At 42.9% G+C, this 22,743-nt stretch overlaps 1 protein-coding gene and 1 long non-coding RNA gene across 2 annotated transcripts in view; one reads left to right on the plus strand and one right to left on the minus strand.

The window, feature by feature from the left end:
* The window catches only part of LOC116152700 (uncharacterized), a 45,989-nt gene extending 30,392 nt beyond the window's left edge, over positions 1 to 15,597 (minus strand). Inside the window, exon 1 of the long non-coding RNA XR_004136320.2 lies at positions 15,374 to 15,597. This is a non-coding gene — a long non-coding RNA (uncharacterized LOC116152700). The remainder of the gene's footprint in view (positions 1 to 15,373) is intronic.
* Positions 15,598 to 15,716: 119 nt separating this feature from the next.
* RAD23B (RAD23 homolog B, nucleotide excision repair protein) overlaps positions 15,717 to 22,743 on the plus strand; it is a 43,633-nt gene continuing 36,606 nt past the window's right edge. Inside the window, exon 1 of the mRNA XM_031450150.2 lies at positions 15,717 to 16,159. Coding sequence (XP_031306010.1) covers positions 16,094 to 16,159 — 66 coding nt within the window. The 5' untranslated portion in view covers positions 15,717 to 16,093. The remainder of the gene's footprint in view (positions 16,160 to 22,743) is intronic.

The raw sequence follows: 22,743 nt of genomic DNA on the forward strand, positions 1-22,743 counted from the left end.
AGCTTGGAACTCATATAGGAAAATCCACCTGTGTTTGTTTTCCTGTCAGTCCATTTCCAGATGCTTTATAGCTTCTAGAATGGTAGCCGACTATGGATCAAGCCCAAATTTCATGGCTCTCATGTTTATTCATGTTTATTAATTTATTATGATCTCTCACGATACTAAGTGTTGACTGGGTTCAGCTGAGTGGCTCTTCTCCTGGTGCCACGTTAGGTCTCCCATGCAGTTACACTCAGACTGTTATGCTGCAGGGGACATCCAAGATGATGTCTCCTCTCACACATCTGGCCCCCTGGTGCTTCTCCAAGAGGCCATTCTCTCCATCCTCAGGGGTATCTTCCAAGGTCATTCCGCATGACCTCTCTCCACAGTATGGTAGTTAGACTCCATACATGGTGGCCAGCTTGCAAAAGTGCAGGGGACCAAAATATGCCACTGATACAAGGATAATATTGAGCTGGAGGCAAACAAGAATTGACAAATGCAGAAAGACACCTTCCTGGAGCTTCCCCGGCAGCAGAAGCTTCTGAGAAATGAGGGCTGCCATACTCCCTCTCTCAGGGAAGCTTCATGCTGTGCAAAAGACAGAAAGTCAACACTGAGATGAACCTGCACAAACCAACCTCACTCCGTTAGTCTCCCCTGTATATTTACTGTCCCCCCGTCTGTTACCCTTGGAAGCCTAAAGCCCTTACCGTTGGTCCTGCCACTTCTCTACAAATACATTGTTCTTTGCTAAGATGCCACATATGCCCAAGTTCTAACCACTTGGAGTTCTAACCACTCCTTTGAACTGCTCATCACTGAGCAGATGTAGAGTGCATGTGTTAACAAAATCATTTTTTCTCTTGTTAATCTGTCTTTAGTCGGTCTAATTGGCAGGGCCCCCATCAATGAACTTATGATGGATATAGAAAAAAGTTTTTCCTCCCCTATAAGTGTAAAAGAGGAAGCTGCCAGGACTTTTAAAGGCTTAGGTATAAAATGGCCCAGCACTACTCTTGGTATTCTGTTTGCTAAAGTTCAGCTTCATTATAGGCAGGGAACTACATGAGGACCTGGGTACCAGTGAGCCTGGTTCACTGGGAACATTTTTGTGTAACTATCACATTATCTTCTTGGTTTTCTAGAGCTCTTATGGTTTTTTTTAAATTGGATTATTTCAAAAAGATTTTGAGGAGAGAAAAATGGTGAATTCCTAGCTGTAATTCATCATCTTCAAAGTGTAAGTCGAGTATTTGTTTTGAAAATGGCTACGTAAATTATTTTTTAGTATTTACGTCATTCTCTTTTTACATATATGTGTTATTTAATACATTTACAATAATCTTTTCATTCTCCAACTCTCTCAGTATCACTTAATTGAAAAAATAATTTTTTCTTTGACAATGAGATCCTTCAGAATAAGAATATATTTAATTCCTTAGTTCAATAAACATTTTAAATGCCCATTATGTGCTAGGTCCTACAATTAGGGTACAGACTGACTAATATTTTTAATTTAATTCAGTGGTCAGGAACTGCAAAGCATTTTCCTAAGTGCATTAAGCTCCTGTCAAATGCCTGGTACTGAAGGGGTAGAAAGGATTATAAGACACAGTGCTGTCCTCACAGGGCCTTCCTGCAGTAATGAAGATTATCAAACGTAATAAAAATGAACATCTAATATCCACATGGAAAAGAATGAAACTGAACCCTTGCTTAACACCATATACAAAATTAACTCAAAATGGATCAAAGACCTAAACGTGAAATCTGAAATAATAAAACTTTGAGAAGAAAACAAGGAAAGCTTCCTGACACTTCAGTTGACAATGACTTCTTGGATATGACACCAAACGCACAGGCTACAGAAGAAAAAATGGGACAAACCGGACTTCACAAAAATTAAAGAATTCTGTGCACCAAAGGACACTGCTATGGTCTGGACGTATGTGTTCCTTCAAAATCCACATGTTGAAATCCTAACTCACAAACGGATGACATTAGGAAGTGGGGCCTTTGGGAGGTGATTGGGTCATGAGGGTGCAGCCCAGTAGGATGAGACCAGTGCCCTTATAAAAGGAACTCCAGAGAGATCCCTCACCCCTTCCACCATGTGAGGACACAGCAAGAAGGCAGATATAAATGCGATATGACCTTCACCAGGCACCGAATCTGCTGGTGCCTTGATCTTGGACTTCCCAACCTCCAGAATGGTGAAAAATAAATTTTTATTGTTTAAAAACTGCCTAGTTGGGGGGAGAGTATAGCTCAAGTGGTAGAGCACATGCCTAGCATACACAAGGTCCTGGGTTCAATCCCCTGTACTTCCTCCAAAAATAAATAAATTATCCCCCCAAAATAAATAAATAAATAAATAAAAATAAATAAATAAATAAAAACTGCCTAGTTTATGGTAATTTTTTTTATAGAAGCCCAACTAGACTAAGACAGTATGAATAGAATAAAAAGGCAACTCACAGGAGAAAATAACTGCAGATCATGTATCCGTTAAGGGATTAACACCCAGAATATATAGAGAACACCCAGAACTCAACAACAAAAAAACAAAGAACCCAATTCAAAAATGAGCGAAGGACTTCAATAAATGTTTCTCCAAAGAAGATATACAAATGGCCAAAACGCACGTGAAATGATGCTCAGCACCACTAATCATCACGGAAATGTAACTCAAAACCACAATGTAATACCACTTCACACCCATTACAAGGGCTATTATTAAAAAAATAGTTGAGGTGAGGATGTGGACAAGCTGGAGGCCTCGTGCCCTGCTGGTAGGAGTGTAAAATGGTGCGGCCACTATGAAAACCAGTATGGCAGTTCTTCCAAAAGTTAAACATAAAATTACAATCTGAGCCAGTAATTCCACTTCTGGTTATACACCCAAAAGGATTCAAAGCAGAGATCTGAACAGATATTTGTACACCCATGTCCACATCATTATTCACAACAGACAAAAAGTGGAAACAACCCAACTGTCTACTGGCAGATGAGTAAATAAACAAAGTGTGGTATATACATATAATGGAATATTATTCAATCTTACAAAGGGGGGAAGTTCTGATACATGCTACAACATGGATGAACGTTGAAGAAATTATGCTAAGGGAATAAACCAGACACAGAGGGACAAATATTACATGATCGCATTTATATGGGATACCTGGAGTAGTCAAATTCATAGAGACAGAAAGCAAAAGGGTTGCTAGGGATGAGGATGGAGCAGGGGTGGAGGAAGGGCAGACCAGGGAGTTACTGTTTAATGGACAGAGTTTTAGTCTGGGATGATGAGAAAGTTCTGGAGATGAATAGTGGTGATGGTTGCGCAACAATGTGAATGTACTTAACGTCCCTGAATTGTATATTTTAAAACGATTAAAATGGCAAATTGCATGTTACATATTTTTACCACAATAAAATAAACACATAAAACAGAAAGCGGTAAATTCTGTAAGAAAGGCGCAAGGAAGATTTCCCTAGGCTTTTCCTCAGACATCATATCTAAAATTTCAATCCTGTTTCCACTCTGATACTGCTTACTCCCCACATCTGCTTTCTCTGTTCTTATCACTATTTAATAGTTTATAAATGCAACTTTATTTATTTTTATTGTCTGCTTTCCCCCTTCGAATGTAAGCTCAATAAAGGTAGAAATTTTTGCCTAATTTGTTCATTCCTTTATCTGTAGTGACTAGAACACATAGTTAATGCTTGATAAACATTTGTTGAATGAGTAGATAAAATGGTGAGGGACTTGAGAGGAAGGAAAAATGATTTACTGAGCAGTTGAAGGAAATCTTCAAAGAGAAAGTGGATATTACATGTGCCTTTAAGGATGAACAGGATTTGAACTCTTGTGAGGCAGGAGTGGTGTGCCCATCAGATTGGGGAAAAAAAAATTACAGAACATATAAAGTGTTGGCCTAGGGGCAAGGGAAACTGATACTCTTAAACAGTATTGATAGGAACATACATGGCAATTTTGATAGAATTTTGGTAGAACCTATTAAATTTAAAACCCACATTTAAAACCCAGCAATCTCACTTCTTCGCATCTTTCATAGAGTAATTCTCAGATGTGCACAGAGGCAGGAAACTGAGGCATAGAAGGATTAAGCAACTTGACCAGAGTCATCTCATAATGCATGTGCGGATTAGAAGTTAATATACAAGGCATTTCAAAAAGGACCTGGACACATAATAAGCACTATATAAACACTGGCCCACATTATTATTTATTGGCTAATTGTACTTTTTCAATGAATTTTCTGTATAAACTTTTTGTTTTTGCCTAAGTGGATTATATAATGCTTTTCTTTTCAATTTGTATGAGTAATTTATATATTAAAGATATTCTATTTGTCACATGTTGGAAGTATTTTTCAGTTTGTTGCATGCTTTTTATTCTGTTTACATTGTTGTGACATGATGATATAATGAAATCTTTATGTAGTCAATTCCATTGTGGGTATTTTTTAAGCTTGGATATTTGCTGCCAATCAGAAATCTGAAAAATATTTGCTTCTTATTTATTCTGTTTCTGTAGTCTGACTTTTTATATTTACTAATCAATCCAGCTGGAGTTGATGTTAGCGTACACAGACGTTTCTGTATGAGTTTCCTACGGCTGCTGTAACAAATTACCACAAACCGGGTGGCCTGAAACAACAGAAGTATATTGCTTCTCAATTTTGGAAGCTGGAAATCCACAAGTAAGATGTTGGCAGGGCTATGCTCTCTCTGAAGGCTTTAGGGGAAGATCCTTCCTCGTCTCTTCCTGACTCTGTTGGTTGCTAACAATTCCTGGCACTCCTTGAATAGTGGCTGCATCACTCTGATCTCTGCCTCCATCATCACATGGCATTCTTCCCTGCGTCTGTGTCCATCTCTCTTTTTATAAGGACACCAGTCACTGGATTAGGGTCCACTCTAATCTTGTATGACCTCATCTTAACTGGATTATGTCTAGTTCCCAGTATGGCAACATTCACAAGTACTGGGGGTTAGGCCTTAAACATATATTTTGGGGACACACAAGTCAACACATTACAGTTCGTAAATAGCTAACCAATTATTCTACTGCTAACACTTTTCCCTATTAAAGATTCTTAAAATGACCTTTAACTGTACCATCAGATCCTAAATTAAATGGGTATACACTGAAGTCTCAGGCTGTCATTTTTCACTCTACTCTGTTTCTTACACTAATATGAGAGGCGATGTATCTTTAAGTGGCTTACAATCATTTTTGATAAGTAGTTGAACATGATGACTTTAAAAAAAATTGGGGGGTGGTAATTACACTTATTTATTATTTTTTTAATGGAAGTACTGGGGATTGAACCCAGGACCTCGTGCACGCTAAGCACACACTCTACCACTGAGCTAAACCCTCCTCTCCATGATGACTTTTTTAAATGTCATGTAATACAACAATACAGCCAAATTACTTCCCTCTGCCAAAAACCTGTACTCAGACTAGCAGAGTCTTCTTCATTCCTAACTTTCTCAGAGCTACTGGTTTTGTCATGAAAGCTGTGTGGAAGAGTAGGAGGCACGGTTTTTGCTGTTCAGGAGCACACCCCCTATTCACAGCCCCTGTGCGGTTTTTTGTTGTTTGTTTCACTTTATTTTTAACTAAACTACAGCATGGGCTACAACTACTTTATAGTAATTTGGAATTGGCAATAAACAATGAGACAGACTGGGAATACCAATGGGATCTAGAAACCATGCATTTAGTATCTGATGTATCAGTGGGACAACTGCTGTCTGAACTTCCAACACTTTGGGTCCTGCGGCTCTTCTTAATTAATATACAGTAACAGCTCTACAAAACACAGGCAGGCCTGTATTGCAGAACTACAAATCATGAACATCAGGGGAAAAGAAACCCATACTTTCCATTTAAAGTTAAAAAAATTTTTTTTAATGCTCTAAAGTTTCTTTACAGAAGTCTATAGGATTATATTAATTTATTCATAGTTTCCTTTATGACAAGACAATATAATTCTAAAACAATTTTCAGGACATTTGAGCAACACATAGATTAGATAACCAGCTGTGAGACAGACAGAGTCCTGAAAAGATGCTGGGTTCCTGCATCCATCTCCCACCCCATCCAGACCCAACCAAGCCTCACTGCCTTCCTGGAACCTGCCTCCATCCCAGCACAAAACTGAGTTCTCTGACTTGTTTATTTCTCCTAGTGACCTTCTGAGGGCAGAGATTCAGAGATTCATCCAACAAAGGTAGGGCCTAGCATGCAACTGCTTCCCAACAAATATTGGAGAATAAATGACAATAAACTAATTAACAGATAAACATGATTTCAACAAAAAAAGCCAGCTATGCTTTTTAACTCAAAAGACAAGCCAGATATACTTGAAATAAAGCATGTACTGAAATCAGCGTTAGCTAGTAATGAAAAAACCTGTTGACAAAGAAGCCTGAATTGGGGGTGGGGGGAGGAGAACCAAACTGTTTAAACATATTGAACTTGAGCAAAAGATCTATTTCACAATTTATTGCTAACAATTTTTTCTACTTCCTCTTGCAAAATTAATGAGAAAATCAGTTCAAATAAAAAACAAAAAGAATGTTGGGTTGTGTAAACGATACTGTTTAAACATGAAACATGTGAATACCAGGCCTTTGCCCCAGTGGCTGGCTGGCTGGCTGACTGCACCACTAAATCAACTTTCAAATCCTAGTTAGATAGCTAAGCTGAGAGAAGTAGTTTCAGACATATTCATGTAGTATGTATACGAGTTGGAATTGCAGAAGTTAAGAACCACGTATATGGTTAGCTGGCTTTCCAAAAGTTTGTAACAAATTGTAAACTCACCAGCAAACTATGAAAACATTTTCCCCAAACACTTTTGATATTATCGGAGGTTACTGTATAACTGTTCATTTTAATACATAATAATACCACTTTGTTTTAATTTGCTTTTTTTGATGAGTGGCTAAGTTTTCCTTTCATGATTGAGTTCTTTCTCTGTTCCGGGCACTCTTCCTAGTCCTTAAAGAATGTGACTAAGTAAGATAGACAGCGATCTCTGTCTTCTAACAAGAAACATAATAAATAAATAAACAAGGTATTGGGTTGGAAGACAGTAAGCTGTTTAATGGCAGAGAGTTGGGGGAAGGAAAGCAGGGTGAGGGGCACTGGGAGCACTGGACTGCAAAATGGGCGTTTTGTCCCGTTAAATAGGGTGATCAAGGAGCAGAGCAGGTTTCATTGAGAAGGTGAGATCTGAGCAAAGATTGGAGGAGGTGAAAGAGAGGGCAGATATCTGTAGAAGAGTGTTTCAGGAAGAGAGAACAAAAGACCCATGTAGGAGTGGACCTGGTCAACTCAAGGGACAGCAAGGAGGCCAGTGTGGCTAGAGCAGAGTGAACTTGGGGAAATGTGTAGCTGATGAAGTCAGAAAAGCAATGAAGAGCATAGGAGAGCACTGTAAAGATTTGGGGTTTCACTGATTGAAGTCGGGGCCAGTGTAGGGTTTTAAGAGTGCATGAACGGTTCTATGGTTTAAAAGGATGAAGCTATGGTATTTAGACTACACCAAAAGGAGCAAGAGTAGAAACACGATGGGCACGTGAATGGAGTGACCAAGGTGGCAGAGGTGGAGATTACGCATGGCCTCTTGGCATGAACTCTCAGTGAGGCTCATCTAGCTCCCATCACCTCTGAACACCCAACCTGCCAGAAAGAGAGATCGGTCCTGAATTCCCAATAGGGTACTATTCTTTGAGGGATCAACTGGCCACTTGGTGACAAGTGGACTTCATTGGGCCCTTTGCACGCTGGAAGGCGAAGCAGTTTGTTCTTGCAGGAACAGACATTTATTCTGGGTACAGGTTTACATTTCCTGCCAGCAGAGCTTCAGCTTGTCCCACCACACAGTAGTTTACAGAGTGCCTGATCCATAGCCTGAACCCCACCCATCACAGCATCCAACCAGGGGACCCACTTCACAGGGAGGGAGGTCTGGGAGTGATCCCATCACCATAGAACTCATTGGTCTTGTCACATACCACCCTCCGCAGAAGAGCCAGCCAGACAGCAAAGGCGTGATCTGCTGATGGTGCAGATGAAGCACCATCTTGGAGGCAATACTGTGCAAGAACGGTCTCATTCTCCAGGGTGCAATCTACAAACTGAATTAAAGAACCCTATGGGCCTGAACAGGAAGACTAGTTGGGTTCAGGAATCAAGGCAGGGAAGCAGGAATGGTCTCACTTACCATCCCAGTGCCCTACTAAGGACCTTTCTGTCCCCACAACTGTGGAACCTGTGGAGTTAGAAGTCCTGGTCCTCAAAGGGGGAGCACTTTGCCAGGGGACACAGCAATGGTCCCACTGAACTACAAGTGGTAGCTGCCACTGCCTGTAGTAAGAGATGAAAAATCAAGAAGAGTCATAAACTTGGGAAGGGCAGTGGATTCTTATCAGTAAGACAAGGTAGGACCACAGTGAGACCTCAGAACAAGAAGGAATATATGTGGAACTGACTTGGATGCCTCTTGCTACTCCCTTGCTCAGTTATGACTATGAACGGACAAGTGCAGCAAGCCGGGCCTGAGAAGAGTGGAAACACAAAAGGCACACTCCCTTCAGGAATAAAGGCTGGGTCACACCACCAGTTAATGCACTGAGACCAGCAGAGGTGACTGATGAGAGCACGGGGAATCTAGTATGGATAGTGGTGGAGGGATGCGATGAGTCCCAGCAGTGGCCCTGAGACCAGCAGCCAGTCCCAAGTGTGTGGTTTACCCAAGTGTCCCACTTCTAGGTTTCCCTTTAAGCAGAGAGACTCAATGAGCCCCTGGAGCTGCTGTTTCCTGAGTGTGCATGGATGGGAGGGCTTACGTGGGGCAAGCCAATGCCTACTTCAGCCCAAAAGTGCACTGCTCGGATTGCCCTTCAAGAAAAAACTTACCTGTGAGAAATAGTTAGCTGACAGCTCTTCCGGCAGACCCCCTAGCCACTGAACATGGAGGGACACCAGAGGCCGGCAATTCCATCCAGCAGGTGACTGACTGCTCTAACGGGTCATCTTCACACCATTTACTCCCATCACGTTGCCTAACACTCTGTCAGGTCTCCATCAGTCTGACTCTTTGTCCACCCATCTGCTCCCTTCTTTCTTTCCTTTCACACCAAACACATCAGCATTGTGGTCTGAAGGCTTTCCTTGCCAAATTCTGCTTCCTCCCCCTTTATTTTCCACAGTTGATACCCACCAAAAAAACCTCTTGGACTCCTGACTCCACTTCAGTGTCTGAATTGACACAGTGACTAAACAATGAATGAGACTCACAGGGCTGAGAAACTTGGGGTGAGGGAGGCACGGTGGAGGGTGAGGATGCCTGAAGTCTAAGCTAGACAACAGAAGACATTTTTAAAGTTCAATTGTTATGGGCCGAAATTGTTTTATGGAGGTAAACTCTTTTTTCCTTTTTTTTTTTTTTTTTTGGTGGGGGGGAGGTAATTAGGGTTTTTTTTTGTTTTGTTTTGTTTTTTTTGGTGGAGGTATTGGCGATTGAACCCAGGACCTTATGCATGCTGAGCATGCACTCTACCACTGGGTTATACCTTCCCCATTGTTTTAAAAAGTATATTGTAAAAAGAAATACTTTTAATAAAGAGTTGAAAACTTAAATTACAGCAAGGAAATATTTGCACCACTCTATAAACATCTAGAGCTTGGAAAGACATTCTATTACCATAAAACTTATGTCATAAATCACCAATAGATTTTGTAGACAATGGAGGTGGGAGCCATGTGTGTTGAAGGACTTAAGTCAGACACTGACATCTTTTAGAATAGGATCCAAAATCAGTCTTTGTCCTTTACTGTATTTCCATCACAATGTTAGGCACAGAGTAGATGCTCAGAGAATATATGGGGGATAGACTGGCATCCTACAGAATGCCATCAGTCAGGACAGACACTCTTGAGTGGGGAGGACCACAGAATTCCAAGGAAGTTTCCTAACATGAACTCATGTGTGGTGAGCCTCTTTCTCAGGCCACGCCAGCTCCATGAGCAAAGCCTGGAAGCTCTACCTTCAACGTATCCAGAACCCAACCTCTTCTTACCACTTGTACAGCTTCCACACTAACACAAGTCACCATTCTCTTCTGGATTATTCCAATAACCTCCCAACTGGTCTCTTTGCACCCATCCTTACCGGGCCCCTATCCCCCACCAAGAAGTTCTCCACACAGCAATCAGAGTAACCCTTTTAAAACACAGGTCAGATTCTGCCACTCCTCCACCTTCAAATTTCCAATGACTTTCCATGTTACTCCAAATAAAAGCCAAAGTCTTTACAGTGGCTTTCTGCTTCACTGCCCCTACTTCCTTTACATCCCTAATATTATCAGCTACTCCCTCCCCATAGCTTCCCAGTAACTTCACCTGCCCTCCCGGGTACTGCTCCAATATGCCAAGGATGCTCCTACTTTGCGTCCCTGCATCTGCCCGTAACAAATGCTATGTGAGTATGAATATTTATGGCTCTTACTGTTGTTCCCTCTATTTGGTTCCCTCTAATTCTACTCAATATCTGCGAGTCTGGCTTCCTCACTTCTCTCTATTCTAAAATCAACTGTCAGGAAGAGGCTCCTTGATTAACCCACACCTCAGTCAGTGTCTCTGCAGAAAAGTATGCCACATTCAAATGAGGTATTGTTACACGTTGAATTGTGTCCCTCCAAAGGCTATGTTGAAGACCTAACCCCAATACCTTAGAATGTGACCTTACTTGGAAATATGGTCATTAAAGACATAATTAGTGAGACTGAGTCATACTGGAGTACACTGGGTCCTTAACCCAATATGACTGATATGAAATAATAAGAAATATAAATATTGGCCTCTGCCCCTGGTCCTTGCTAATATTTGATATCTGACCCTGGTTCCTGACACAGGGGTCCCAAAAGCTCTTATGATTTCCTGAGTGACAGCTGTAGCTCACACAGAGCTCTAAATCCCGTGGAATTTCCTGAGTAACAGGAATGCCTTTTGTTGTAATGAGGTGACTCCTGGTGGGCTCCTGGATGGGGGCCAGCCACCTGAGAGCCTAAGCCATGACTAGAAGGTTGCAACTTTCAGCCCAACCCCCCATTCTTTGGAGAAGAGAGGAAGGCTGGAAATTGAGTTAATAATAGATCATGCCTGTGTGATGAAACCTTCAAAAAAAATTCCCAAAGTACAGATTTTGGAGAACTCCTGGGCCAGTGAACACATCCACATGCCAGGAGGGTGGGGCACCCCAACTCCATGGGACAGGAGCTCCTACACTCAGGACCCTTCCAGATCTCACCCAATGTGTCTTTTCATCTGGTTGTTCATCTATATCCTTCATTATATCCTTTATTATATAAGCAGTTGGTAAACATATTTCCCTGAATTGTGTAAACTGTTCTAGCAAACGATCAAACCCAAGAAGGGAGTTGTGGGCATCCCGGTTTATAGCCAGTCAGTCTGAAGTACAGGTGATAAGCTGGGACTTGCAACTGGCATCTGAAGTGGGGACAGTCTCATGGGACTGAGCCCTTAACTTGTGGGACCTGACACTGTCTCCAGGTAGTGTCAGAACTGAACTGAACTACAGGACAGCCAGCTGGTGCCTGCAGATAACTGGAGAATTACCTGGTGTGGGGGAAAAAAAACCCACACATTTGGTGACCAGAAGTAAAATACTGAAAGTAGTAACAGAGTGGTAAACAAGGAGAAAAAACAGTTTTTCCTATTCTACTGGCATCCTTATAAGAAGAGACACAGAGGAACAGACATACAAGAGGAGAACATCACATGCTGATGGAGGCAGAGATCGAGGTGGTGCAGCTGCAAGCCAAGGAATGCCAGCGATTGCCAGCAAACCATCAGGAGCGAGGAAGAGGCAAGGAAGAATTTCCTGTGGCAGGTGTCAGAGAGAGCACTGCTCCACCAACATCTTACATTTGGACTTCTAGCCTCCAGAGCTATGAAACACTAAAGCTCAATTCTTTTAAGCCAACCAGTTTGCGGCACTTTGTTCCAGCAGTCCTGTGAAACGAGTACAGGTGTAATCCAGGGAGATGCAATAAAGGGTCTCTTTACGATGATGTAGGGAAGCATACAGGGAAACTACAAGGACAGTGCAGCACCTTAGAGTGAAAAGTAGGGGCCCTCCAGGCCTGAAGGGGCAAGGTGGGAAGCAGTTACCAGAACCTGGAAGGAGAGAATCACCTGGAAGAAGAGTCACCTGGAAGGCCAGGAAACAGAAGCAATGACCTTACATCAAGAACACTGCCAACTGCAAAGAGGAATACATCCCTAATTTCACTCTCCTCCCTCCTCCCATCTCCTGCCGGGACTCTCCAGGAAGCCAACTGTGGTAGCCATATAGATTGGTGTTCTTGGGGCTAACTGCTGGGTGAAGCAAGGGTAAGAAAGAAGATGAGGGAGGGAAATAAAAGGCAGCTGGCACATTCTCTTTAGCAATTGTTTTTTGTTTTTGTTTTTGTTTTTTTTTTTTTTTTGAGCACTACTGAGCTTCTTCACTTGCTTTTTTCAAAAAACAGCGCTCATCAGCACCCGATATATCACAAATAGCTTTGATTTCTAGTTCATTATCTGTTTATCTATTATCCCACTAGAAAATAAACTCCACGAAGACAGGGACTTTCTTCCCTATAGTATCCTCAGCACCCAGGACAGTTGCTGGCATGGAGAGTCTCAGTAACTATTTGATGAATGAATGGCTTGGAATCTGGTGTTTTTTTGACCCTGGTATTTTCTAAGTCAGTAGCTGCTGCATCTCTGCTTGCTCATCTTCTTCCCTGAAGTCACCTGACTGATTTCCAAAAAATCAAGCAAAATTCTCTGGCTTGTAAACAAGTATTTGGAATCAATGACTCCCTCCCGTCTTTACATTTTGGCCCAATAGCTCCTGAAGAAGCCCAGGGCCCATCCTCCAAGGCCTTGCCCATAAGCACCCTCATCTTGGTGGCCTCTGTGTTGGGGGAGTTGGATGGCGTCTTATCATCTCTCATGTGAACCGTGGGACTCCAGGCAAAGGCACCTACATCAGACAAAGGGGCATACAGCCTGTCCGACCTGTACTACTCAGTAAAGAAAATAAAAAATAGTAATTTCAAGTAGATCCATTAAAATACTTAAGCCAGTATCTCATGAAGTTTGGTGGGGCTCAAGTGAGATTATCTGTGGAAAATGCCTAGAATGGTGACTTGCCTAGAGTAAATATGTTTCTCATGTATTACTGAAGTTGCTGGAGAAGTCCTCTGTGAGGAAGAAAAATATGACTCGGACTCTGAATGATGAAAAGGAGTTAGTCATTCAAAGATCTGGGAAGAGAGTTTCAAGCTGAAGTAACCTCAACTGCAGAGACTAGAACCAGCTTAGCCTGTTGGAGGGAGGAAAAGGAAAGTGGTGCAGAGGGATGACAGTGAATGAGAGGGGGAGAGAAGCAAAGAGATGAGACCAGAGGGTTAGGCAAGAGTCAGGTCATGAACTTCCCAAGGCCAGGTAAAGAGTTTGAATTTTCTCAAGTATAATGAGGTATTAATAGATGTGACATGATCTGATTGTATCTGAAAAAGACCACTCTGCTGGGGAGATTTTAAAAGAAGTGGAAAGACCAGTTGGGAGAAGGGTGAATGATAACGATGGATGGGATGAGCCTAGGGTTGCAGAAGTAGAAATGGTGAGAAATGGCTGAATTGGGGATATAATTTGGAGAATAAAGTTGACAGGAGTTATCATGAATTAGATGCAGGGGCTTGAGGGGAAAAAGGGAGGGAAGAGATTCATCAGGGATGATGACTAGATTTTTGGTCTGAGCACCTCAGTAGATGGTGGAGCCATGAACTCAGATGGGGAAAGACTGGGAGAGGAGCAGATTTCAGGGGTAAGGGAGATCCACAGGGAATCAATGGTTCTGCTTTGCTCTGTTATAGTTTCAGAGGCTTATTATATATTTCAAGTGACGACACTGTGTAGGCAATTGGCTAACTATAGCTAAGGGGAGAGGTCAGACTGGAGGTATTTCAAAACAAGGGGCAAGATGATATCACCTGGTGATAACAGGAAGACAGAGGGCAGAAGGTTAGATAATGAATTACAAAACAGGGAGATGTGTGCTGTGGATGGGGCAATACCAGGTTAGTGGAGAGGGAGGCTGGTCAGGCAAAGTTCCATGGAAAAATTATGTCTGAGCTCCTAGAATCTATGGAAGACCAGTCAGTGAGAATGCTGGTCCTGAAAGGTAATTTGCAATTAGTCACACAGCTGGTAACCTAATGGTAACTTTATAATTGAACTACTTTAAGTCAAATGTGCAGCAGGGCACCGTATCAAGAGGCAGAATAGCCAGATACCTTGGAGGACAGGCTCTGGAATCATTCTGCTTGGGTAGAAATTCTGGACCTGCCGCTTACCAGGTGGGACACTCCAGGTGCGTTACTCATCATCTCTATACTGAAGTTTTCTTATCTGTGAATGGGTATAATACAAATAGCTATCTAGTTATGGACTGCTTACTACGTTCCTGGTACTAAGATTTTCCACGTATTACTCAACACCCTTCTCCAATAATCAATGGCGTTGAATGCTAGTATTTGCCCCATCTTACTGATGAGGAACCTAAAGTACACTTCCCCACTCCACAAATATTGCCAGGCATGTTTACTCGTGTTGGGGGTGCACCTGGTGACACAAAATTCGTGCCTGTGTGCAGCCTGTCTGTGGTTTAGAGGAGAAGGGGGAAAGATAATAAACTCAATAATTTAATAATGTATTATATGGTAATTAAAGGTGATAAATGCTACAGAAAAAAACAACTGCGTAACGGAGCTAGGGAAGTTGCTGTTTTAGGCCAGGTATCCAGGGTAGACCTTCCTGAGAAGGCGACATGTGAGCAAAGATTTGAAGGAAGTGGGACAGTGAGCCACCCAGGTATCTGGGGAAAGACTCGGGAGCGGAAACAGCAAGCGCAAAGGTTGGCCTGCAGGTGAAAGCATTTGCCTAACATCCACCAACAGCGCCTAGAGCAAGCCGTGAGAGTAAGACGTGAGAGGCAGGGGCTGTGTACCCAGTAGTAAGAACTTTGACTTTTACTCTTGGTGAGGTGAGGAACCAGTGGACGCGCTGCCCAGGGAAGCGATATAACTTGACCTCCTAATTCGGTCCTTGTATTTAGGCCCAAGGTTCACCAAGACAGTCGGCGCTGGAGTCACTGCTCTCAGGATGAAAGAATCAATCTCCACCATAAGGGCTCAGCCACACCGCAAGCGCCCTGGAAGCGCCGGCCTACTACTGTGGCTACACTTAAACCCCGCCCCGACCTACCGCCCTCTAGTTCCCCAGCTCCAGGGCTCGGCATCCACTTAGACCGGTCTCCACGTAGCGCTTCCCCGGCTACGGATTGCGCAACTCGGACAACCGGGCGGAGTCTGGACGTAGGCGGAGCGGCGGCGGCAGCCGGCGGGAGAAGGCGACGAGGAAGCCCCGAAAGCCTTCGAGACGCCCACTGACTGCGCCTGCGCACGCGCAATCCAGGCCGCCGACATTCCAGAGCCGTAAACCGCCCCGCCCCAATTCCGGGGCGGAGTTCTTGGCTGCGCCTGCGCACAGCCTCGCCGCATCCTACGCCTGCGCGCTCCGCAGTCCGGCCCCATCCCCCAGGGTTTTTGGGTGGGGGAGGGGGCACGTCTCGGCTAGTCACGATGATGGCGGCTACCAGTCTGTGGTGAGCTAGCGGATTCTCTGCTTGTCTCGTAGAGCTCCTCGCGCCTCCTGCAGACTCAGTGGCTGGCGGCGGGCGCGTGAGGAAGCACGGCGGCCCGAGCTCGCGAGGAAGGCCGCAGTCGCGGAGGCAGCGGCGCGGCCCGGGGCCAGGGCTGGAGGACAGGCCGCTCTGCAGGGCGAATGTGACAAGCCCCCACCCCCACTGCCTTCCTCCTGAGTGCTCGAGGAGCGCGGGCGACCCCGGGGCCCCGCCAGGCCACAGACCCCGCCCAGCGGCCAGCACCCGGAGCAGGCCCGGCAGCGGAGCTGCGCGGCGGCACCATGCAGGTCACCCTGAAGACCCTCCAGCAGCAGACCTTCAAGATCGACATCGACCCGGAGGAGACGGTAAGAGCGGCAGGGAGCGCGGGGCCCGGGACAGGGCGGGGGCGGCCGCGCCAGGAGCCCGCCAGGCCTTAGCGGGAGGCGCGACCGGGCCGTGCGCGAGGCCCCGGTCTCAGCTCCGAGCAGGGCCGGCGGCGAGCCCGAGCGGGGAGAGCCCCGGGTGCACCCGGGAGGGCTCGGCGAGCCGGGGGGGGGGTTCGGGCCCCGGGCGCGGGGTGAGGCCTGCGGGTTCCGGGCGCGGGCAGGGCCCGGGGTCCCGGCGGCGTGCGGCCAACCCGACCCTTTGGATTTGGCTGTGGGCTTTGTGGCAGGGGTGAGGGGAAGCGGTGGCCGGACGCCGAAGACTTGGTGGCAGATGGCGTGGAGCACACGCCCGCGGGTACAGGAGACCTCGGCCTGGACGCTCTCGGCAGTGGGGCCAAAGGGGGAGGGGAGGTCAGGGCCGCCTGGGCGGTGGAGCCGGGCTCTGGTGTGGGTGCACAGGTGGGGGAGGGAGATGTAGGAGTCGACACTACTCCTGCGTGGATCTGGTCCGGCCCTAAGGTCTAGGAGGTGGTAATCCGAGATAATGAGCCTTAAAAAAAAAGATACCAGGTTCCGTCTGCCGCAGAGCAAGAGGTGAGTGGTGAAGGGTGGTGAAAATGCGTTCTTTGCTCCCTTCCCCGCAGAACTGGTAACCCTTCTATTTGCATATATATCTTGAATCGTTTCGCTGCAATTCTCCCGCCACCGAACCCACACCCATATCTAGATTGCACTTTGAGGCCTCTTCGGTGGTGAAGATTGTTGGATTACAACCCTTCAAATTCAGGCTCAAATTCAACTCCAGATTGATGGGGCCTCTGTCTTGGAACTCTTGAAATTGTAGGAGTTGAAACCCTGCACCCTCCTCCCACCCCCCAAATAATAGCATTTCAGGAGAGAAAAAAGAAAATAAAAACTTTGACTCTCTTCTCTAAACTCTTGAACCACCTCGAAAGTTCACATGTTAATAATCCTCATGTCGTCTTCTGTGTTCGTGCCTGCAAAAAGCCACTGTGTTGAAATCAGTACAACTTTAAGCCAAGATCTAAAAATGCGTTCAGTGTAAACTTACTGCCTATGTTCTGGAATTGTGATTCTGTACACCGTTAAGGTTGTCATAATGCTTTGTTTAAAGCAACAACTTTCTGCCCATCTGTATTTTTGAAAAAAATAGTTAACTGTTTTTGGTGGAGATGGAGGCGGGTCATTGGTGTTAATTAAATAAACCTGAACCCCCATTCGTGGCTCTAATTTATTTGCTGTGAAGATTAAATAGTATTTAATTGGTGGTCAATAAATGGAATTGATTATTAATCAATGGATACCTTTGAGTGAAGATACAGTGTTTTACCTGTATCATTTAAACCTAAAGTTTTCTACATTTTTAATTATTTAAAAAGCATTGTTCCAACCTTTTTGGAATTGTTGCACAAAATGATTTTAGTTCAAGATATTTACTTATATGTATAAGTATGCTGTGTGGTAAGTTTGTAAACATGCAGGAGATAATTATAGATGAGGAATTCAGTGTCCTCAGAAGTAACTGACAACACCCTGTGAATTGTTATTATTAACAGAAATCAAATTCTTCCTAAATATTTTTTTACTGCTTAGTGTATGCTTGTAAGTTAAAGGGGGAAAGTTAAAATGTAGCTGTTTAATGTTTTCAGAGAAAAATTTTCATAAAATGTCTGTTTGACTTTGATTTTTTTGTAGTGATAAATATTGATGCGGCAGAAACTTTACCAGCTTATATTAACAATCCCAGAATCACTGAAACCTAAAGGATTTTTTTGTGAGCATCTGTGGGTTTACTGAAGTTATGTACTAACTTTTTACAGCTCCACTGAAATATTTATGTTCTGTAAGATTTGTATAGCTCTTTAGACATTTTATGCATTCGCTATCTTACAGCCAGTATTGTACCGATTAACTGTATTTGCTGTTTTCCAGTTTATTTCCAAGGGGATTTACTAAGTTACATGAATTGTAAAGTTTTAGAAGTATATTTTCAGAAAGCTTAGTTGTTACAGAGTTCTTCAGCTTTTTGTTGCTATTTGTCTGAATATAATTTTGTTGCTGTTTATATAAATATAAAAACTAGCATTGTTAGTATGGGGTAAGAATTGAAAGCATTTCATTGAGATGTACAACATTTACATTAAAATGACTTGTAGGTTTTTATTTTATTGCACCTAAATTTCAGAAATGGGAAAAACAATATTTTAATTCCATCCTCATAATAATTTCTAAGTTAATATTTTTGGTATAGTATTTGAGAGTAGAATTCCAATAAGAAGCAATGAAAATCATACAAATATAGGGAGACTGTAAGTGTCCTGTTTATAATTTGTGAAAACTAGATGACCAAGGGTATTAAAAATAGAACTAAAATAAAAGGGAAAAATAAGGACTTTATTGAGACCTGTAGGGAGATCCACATAAAATGAACAGATTTTAGTCTTTAAAACCTCTATTTTGCCAGCTCAAAAGTTTGATTTTTACCTAGAAAGAACTAAGGAAACTTAAGTGATTTGAAATGGCCAATACAGAAACTCTTGTGAGCTTGAGATGAGCAGGAGCAAAAATAAGTGAAAGAGAGGACTGAGAGAGAAGGATCATGAGAGTGATTCATTTGCTGAACAAGTAAATGTTCAGTGAGCTCTGATTGGCAGGATGGGAGGAGTATAGGGCCGTGGGGGACGGGGTCTGGATCTCCTTGGGAGCCTTATTGACAGTATTAGCTCAGTCAGTGGCTATAGAGTAGGAGATGTACAGAGTGGAAGAAGCAAGAGCATTTGTTTTTTTAAGGTATTTGTATTTGCTTGAGTTTTTGAGACTTGAAAGTCTTCCTCCCCACCTGTTTTCTTAACAAGTGAAACATTTTTAACATTGATTTGTTGTTCTGTACCCCTTACTTGCCCATTACCATGCACTGCCTTTGGTGTTAATCATTACAAAACAGTCTTTTATTACAGTAGTAATATATCTCCTCCTATAAAGTAAGTGGGGAAAAACCTAACAGTAAGTTTGTGATGAGACTTTAAATGCACAAGCTGAAATTAATTGTAAGTGACATCGAAATTGTGTACACTGGAAGTTTTTGGTAAGAGTTGTAAAGATGCGGTAGTTGCAGTTACTATAGATGGTGTATTTAGTGTGCTATATAGTAATCTGCAAAGAACTACCTCCCTTTGTGGTTTATTTGTATAATGGTGATTATGCTATAGAATACTGCTTGAGTGCATTGTGTTTGCTAGCCATCATTTACTAGCAAATTGTTCCTATTGAGGTTTATTGTATTTTAATATAGTTGTGCTGGAGATAGTTCCCTACTATGGAAGTTCCCTAGATTATTAAAACATTAAGTAGTAAATGTATTAAAACACTACCACAGAGGTCAAATTAAGGTTTCTTGGCATACTGGTAAAACAAAATACAGGAATTACCTGAGAAATCTGGTATGATTTCTGGCAGACTTTTGCTCTTTCTGTAAGTTGCACGTGATCAGTATTTAATAAAGATCTTTTGAATGAATTAAATACATTCTTTTGGTGAACTGTCAGGTCAGTGATCCCTCAGTGTTTGCATGTTGATTCATTTATTTCATATTTGTTGAATACTTAGTAAAAAATAATAGGTCTTGCTGTCAGTGGTGCATACATAGTAGTGAAATAAATCAAAAAACAAATTTTAAAAGCCAGATAATGGTGACTTACGTAGAGAATTGAAATAGAGTGAGGTAATATGATAGTGCATGACTGGGTGGCTACTTTTAAAGTAACTAGTCACAGAAGGCCTTTCTAAATAAGGTGACATTTAAACTGAGATCTGAATAATGATAAGCACTCAGAGATGGGGAGAGATTTTCTGTAGGGAAAGACCTTTAAGACCGTGTTTTGGGAATCAAAAAAGGTCTGTATTGCTGATCTAGTAGGTGAGGGGGAAGAGGGGTAAGAGAATAGAGAGTTAGGCAAGGGGCCAGGACTTGGAGGGCTTTGTGATAAGTGGAGGGTTTTCAAGGTGTAATAGGAAGCCTTTGGGGACTTTTAAGCGGGGGAGAAAAAATGATTTCTTTCATGATTTGAAAAGGTTACTTGGACTGCAGTGTGGAGAACAGATAGCAGGATGAGCAAGCGTGAAAGCATGGAGACCACAGTGAGTGCGGTAGTTTTTAAGGAATGACGCTTTGAGCAGAAAGATAGGGGTAGGGATACAAAGAGAGGTGGAAGGGTTTGAGATATGTTGGGAGGGGAGGGTTGAGAGAATTTTTTGATGGGTTGGTGTGGGGAAAATTGAGAAACCAAAGGTTAAACATAGATTTTGATTGTATAACTTGTGTGAGTGCTTGTGTTCTTTCCTGAGATGTGGAGGGATGGGAGAGGAGCAGGTTTGGCGGCTGGGGTGGGAACTCAAGACTTAAGATGCCTATGAAACACTGACACAGAGATGACAAGGAGATTCTTTACGAATTTAGGTTCCAGAGGGAAATTTGGGCTGGAGTTAGAGATAAGACAATAGGCAGCCTATATATTTGACCTCAATCCATGGGACTGGATGAGATCGTCTAACGGTCTTTTTCAGTGTTCATTCCTTGAGAAAATTGAGCGCTGATGCCTAAATGAAACTCGGTGAGAATATAATGGAATCAGACTTAGGGCTGAAACCTGGGAGATCTAACGTGTGGAGATTGAATAAAGTCAATCAAGGAGCAGCCTTTGAGGTGCGAAGTATCGAAGAGAAGAAAAAATCTTTTGAAGCAGAGGAAAGGATTAAATGTGTCTACTGCTTGAGAAATGAAGAGACATGATTTGGTTTTGACGACTTGGACGTCTTTAGTGACCCTCATGAGTAGTCTCCATCGAGTGGTGGGGCTGGAAGTTAGATCTGAGTGGACTGAGGAATAAATGGAAATGAGGAAGTAGAGATATGTAGCTGTGTCCGTATATTGTTAATTATCCTTGATGTCCTTTTTCCTGATGTAGCGCCTTTAGCTGTGGGTTAAAAACATTTGAAAATAATCGCAATAATTCTGAGCAACGCAGCATGTGGTGGACATTGTTAAGAAGAAGACACACACCAGAATTGTGAAAAATAGGGAATAGTGTATGTTTTAAAAAGAAGAAATGCAGACCAGCATGATTAGTAACTTGCCTGGGGTCGCAGAGTCAATGGCCTTGATGGTTTCCAAGTCTGAATGATGCTCTTGCCCATACTGTGACCATTCTATTACTTGATCTCTTAGTCAGTGATTTTTCCTTCTGCTGTCCTTCAATTATTCAGACGCATGACTAGTAGCTAGCTCTTATCACTACCATTCACTGTAGCTCTTCCTCTCTATCCACAGTAATCTGTTTTTAGTATCCCACTTTAACTTCTCTCTGATACCATTTCTAATGAGATTTATAATCCATTTCATCCATACTTCTTTTCACTGACCCTCCCCTCGTGTTACTGCTTCTACTTTTGCCCAGTTAAAATAGTCAGTGATTATAATCACTCCTTTGCAAGGGTCAGTATAACATATCTCTTGAGCCAGACTGCCTAATTTTCAATCCTGGCTGTAGCATTTGCTGTGTGATGTGACCTTGGGTAAGTTACCTAGTTTTGTACCTATTTCCTTACCTGTAAAATTAGGGTACTGCCACTGGAAGTACTAGCCTTACAGGATTGTTCTGAAGGTTGTGTGAGTCTGAGATAATATACATAGCATGCTTGGAACTGTGGCAGTGCTTGGCAGCATGGTTCCACTCTCACAACATTGTTCTTGGAAAATCCCAAATATGATTAAATTCAGCTCTTTGTTTGTGCTTGCACCTGTGCAGCTAAAAGGTGTACACATAGCTGCCTTGACTTGTCTCACTTAAATTTGTGAACAGTGATCATAATCAGGCCCTTCATACTGCCTGACGGTCATACATTTCACTAGCCCATTCACTCTTCCAGCTGTCATAGGCAGATTTCATAGCATCGCCTCTTTGTTTTCAGCTGATGACCCTACATTTTAGATTTTATTGAGAATATAGAAACAGTTGGGGCAGACCTTTTACAGAGTCCCACCAGAGCTACCTACCTGCCAGCCTCCTTTTATTGTGAGATAGCTATGTCTTGTGGATGGTACAATCTAAAGCCAGTTTCTCCACCTTTCCGCAGGGTCCTATACTCTGTCATTTATGAAGGATATCACTCCATCAGCTCTCCTTTTCTGCATCATTGATTTTTCCCATCTAGAGTATCCATACATTTTCCCCATCTTAATAAAACCCTCCCTCATCTCCACATTTGGCTACTGCCACATTTCCCTACTCTTACAGCAAAACTTAAGAGGAGCTCTTGAGTCTGTTTGCTTTTTTGAACATCTTGCTCTCTTTCAAATACATCATACTATTCCTAAACTAGAGGAGAGCTTTCTCCCACTTCGTAGTTGCCCTGTGTTCTTGAGCATAGTACTTAAGTCTCTTTTCTCATTAGTAAATTGGGAGTAATAATAATTTACCTGCCTTCCTCATAGAGTTGATGTGAAACTCAGATGAGTTCATGGATCTGAAAAAATTGTAATGAAT

This window comes from Camelus dromedarius, chromosome 10 (genome assembly GCF_036321535.1).
Source record: "Camelus dromedarius isolate mCamDro1 chromosome 10, mCamDro1.pat, whole genome shotgun sequence".
NCBI classification, from domain to species: Eukaryota; Metazoa; Chordata; class Mammalia; order Artiodactyla; family Camelidae; genus Camelus; species Camelus dromedarius.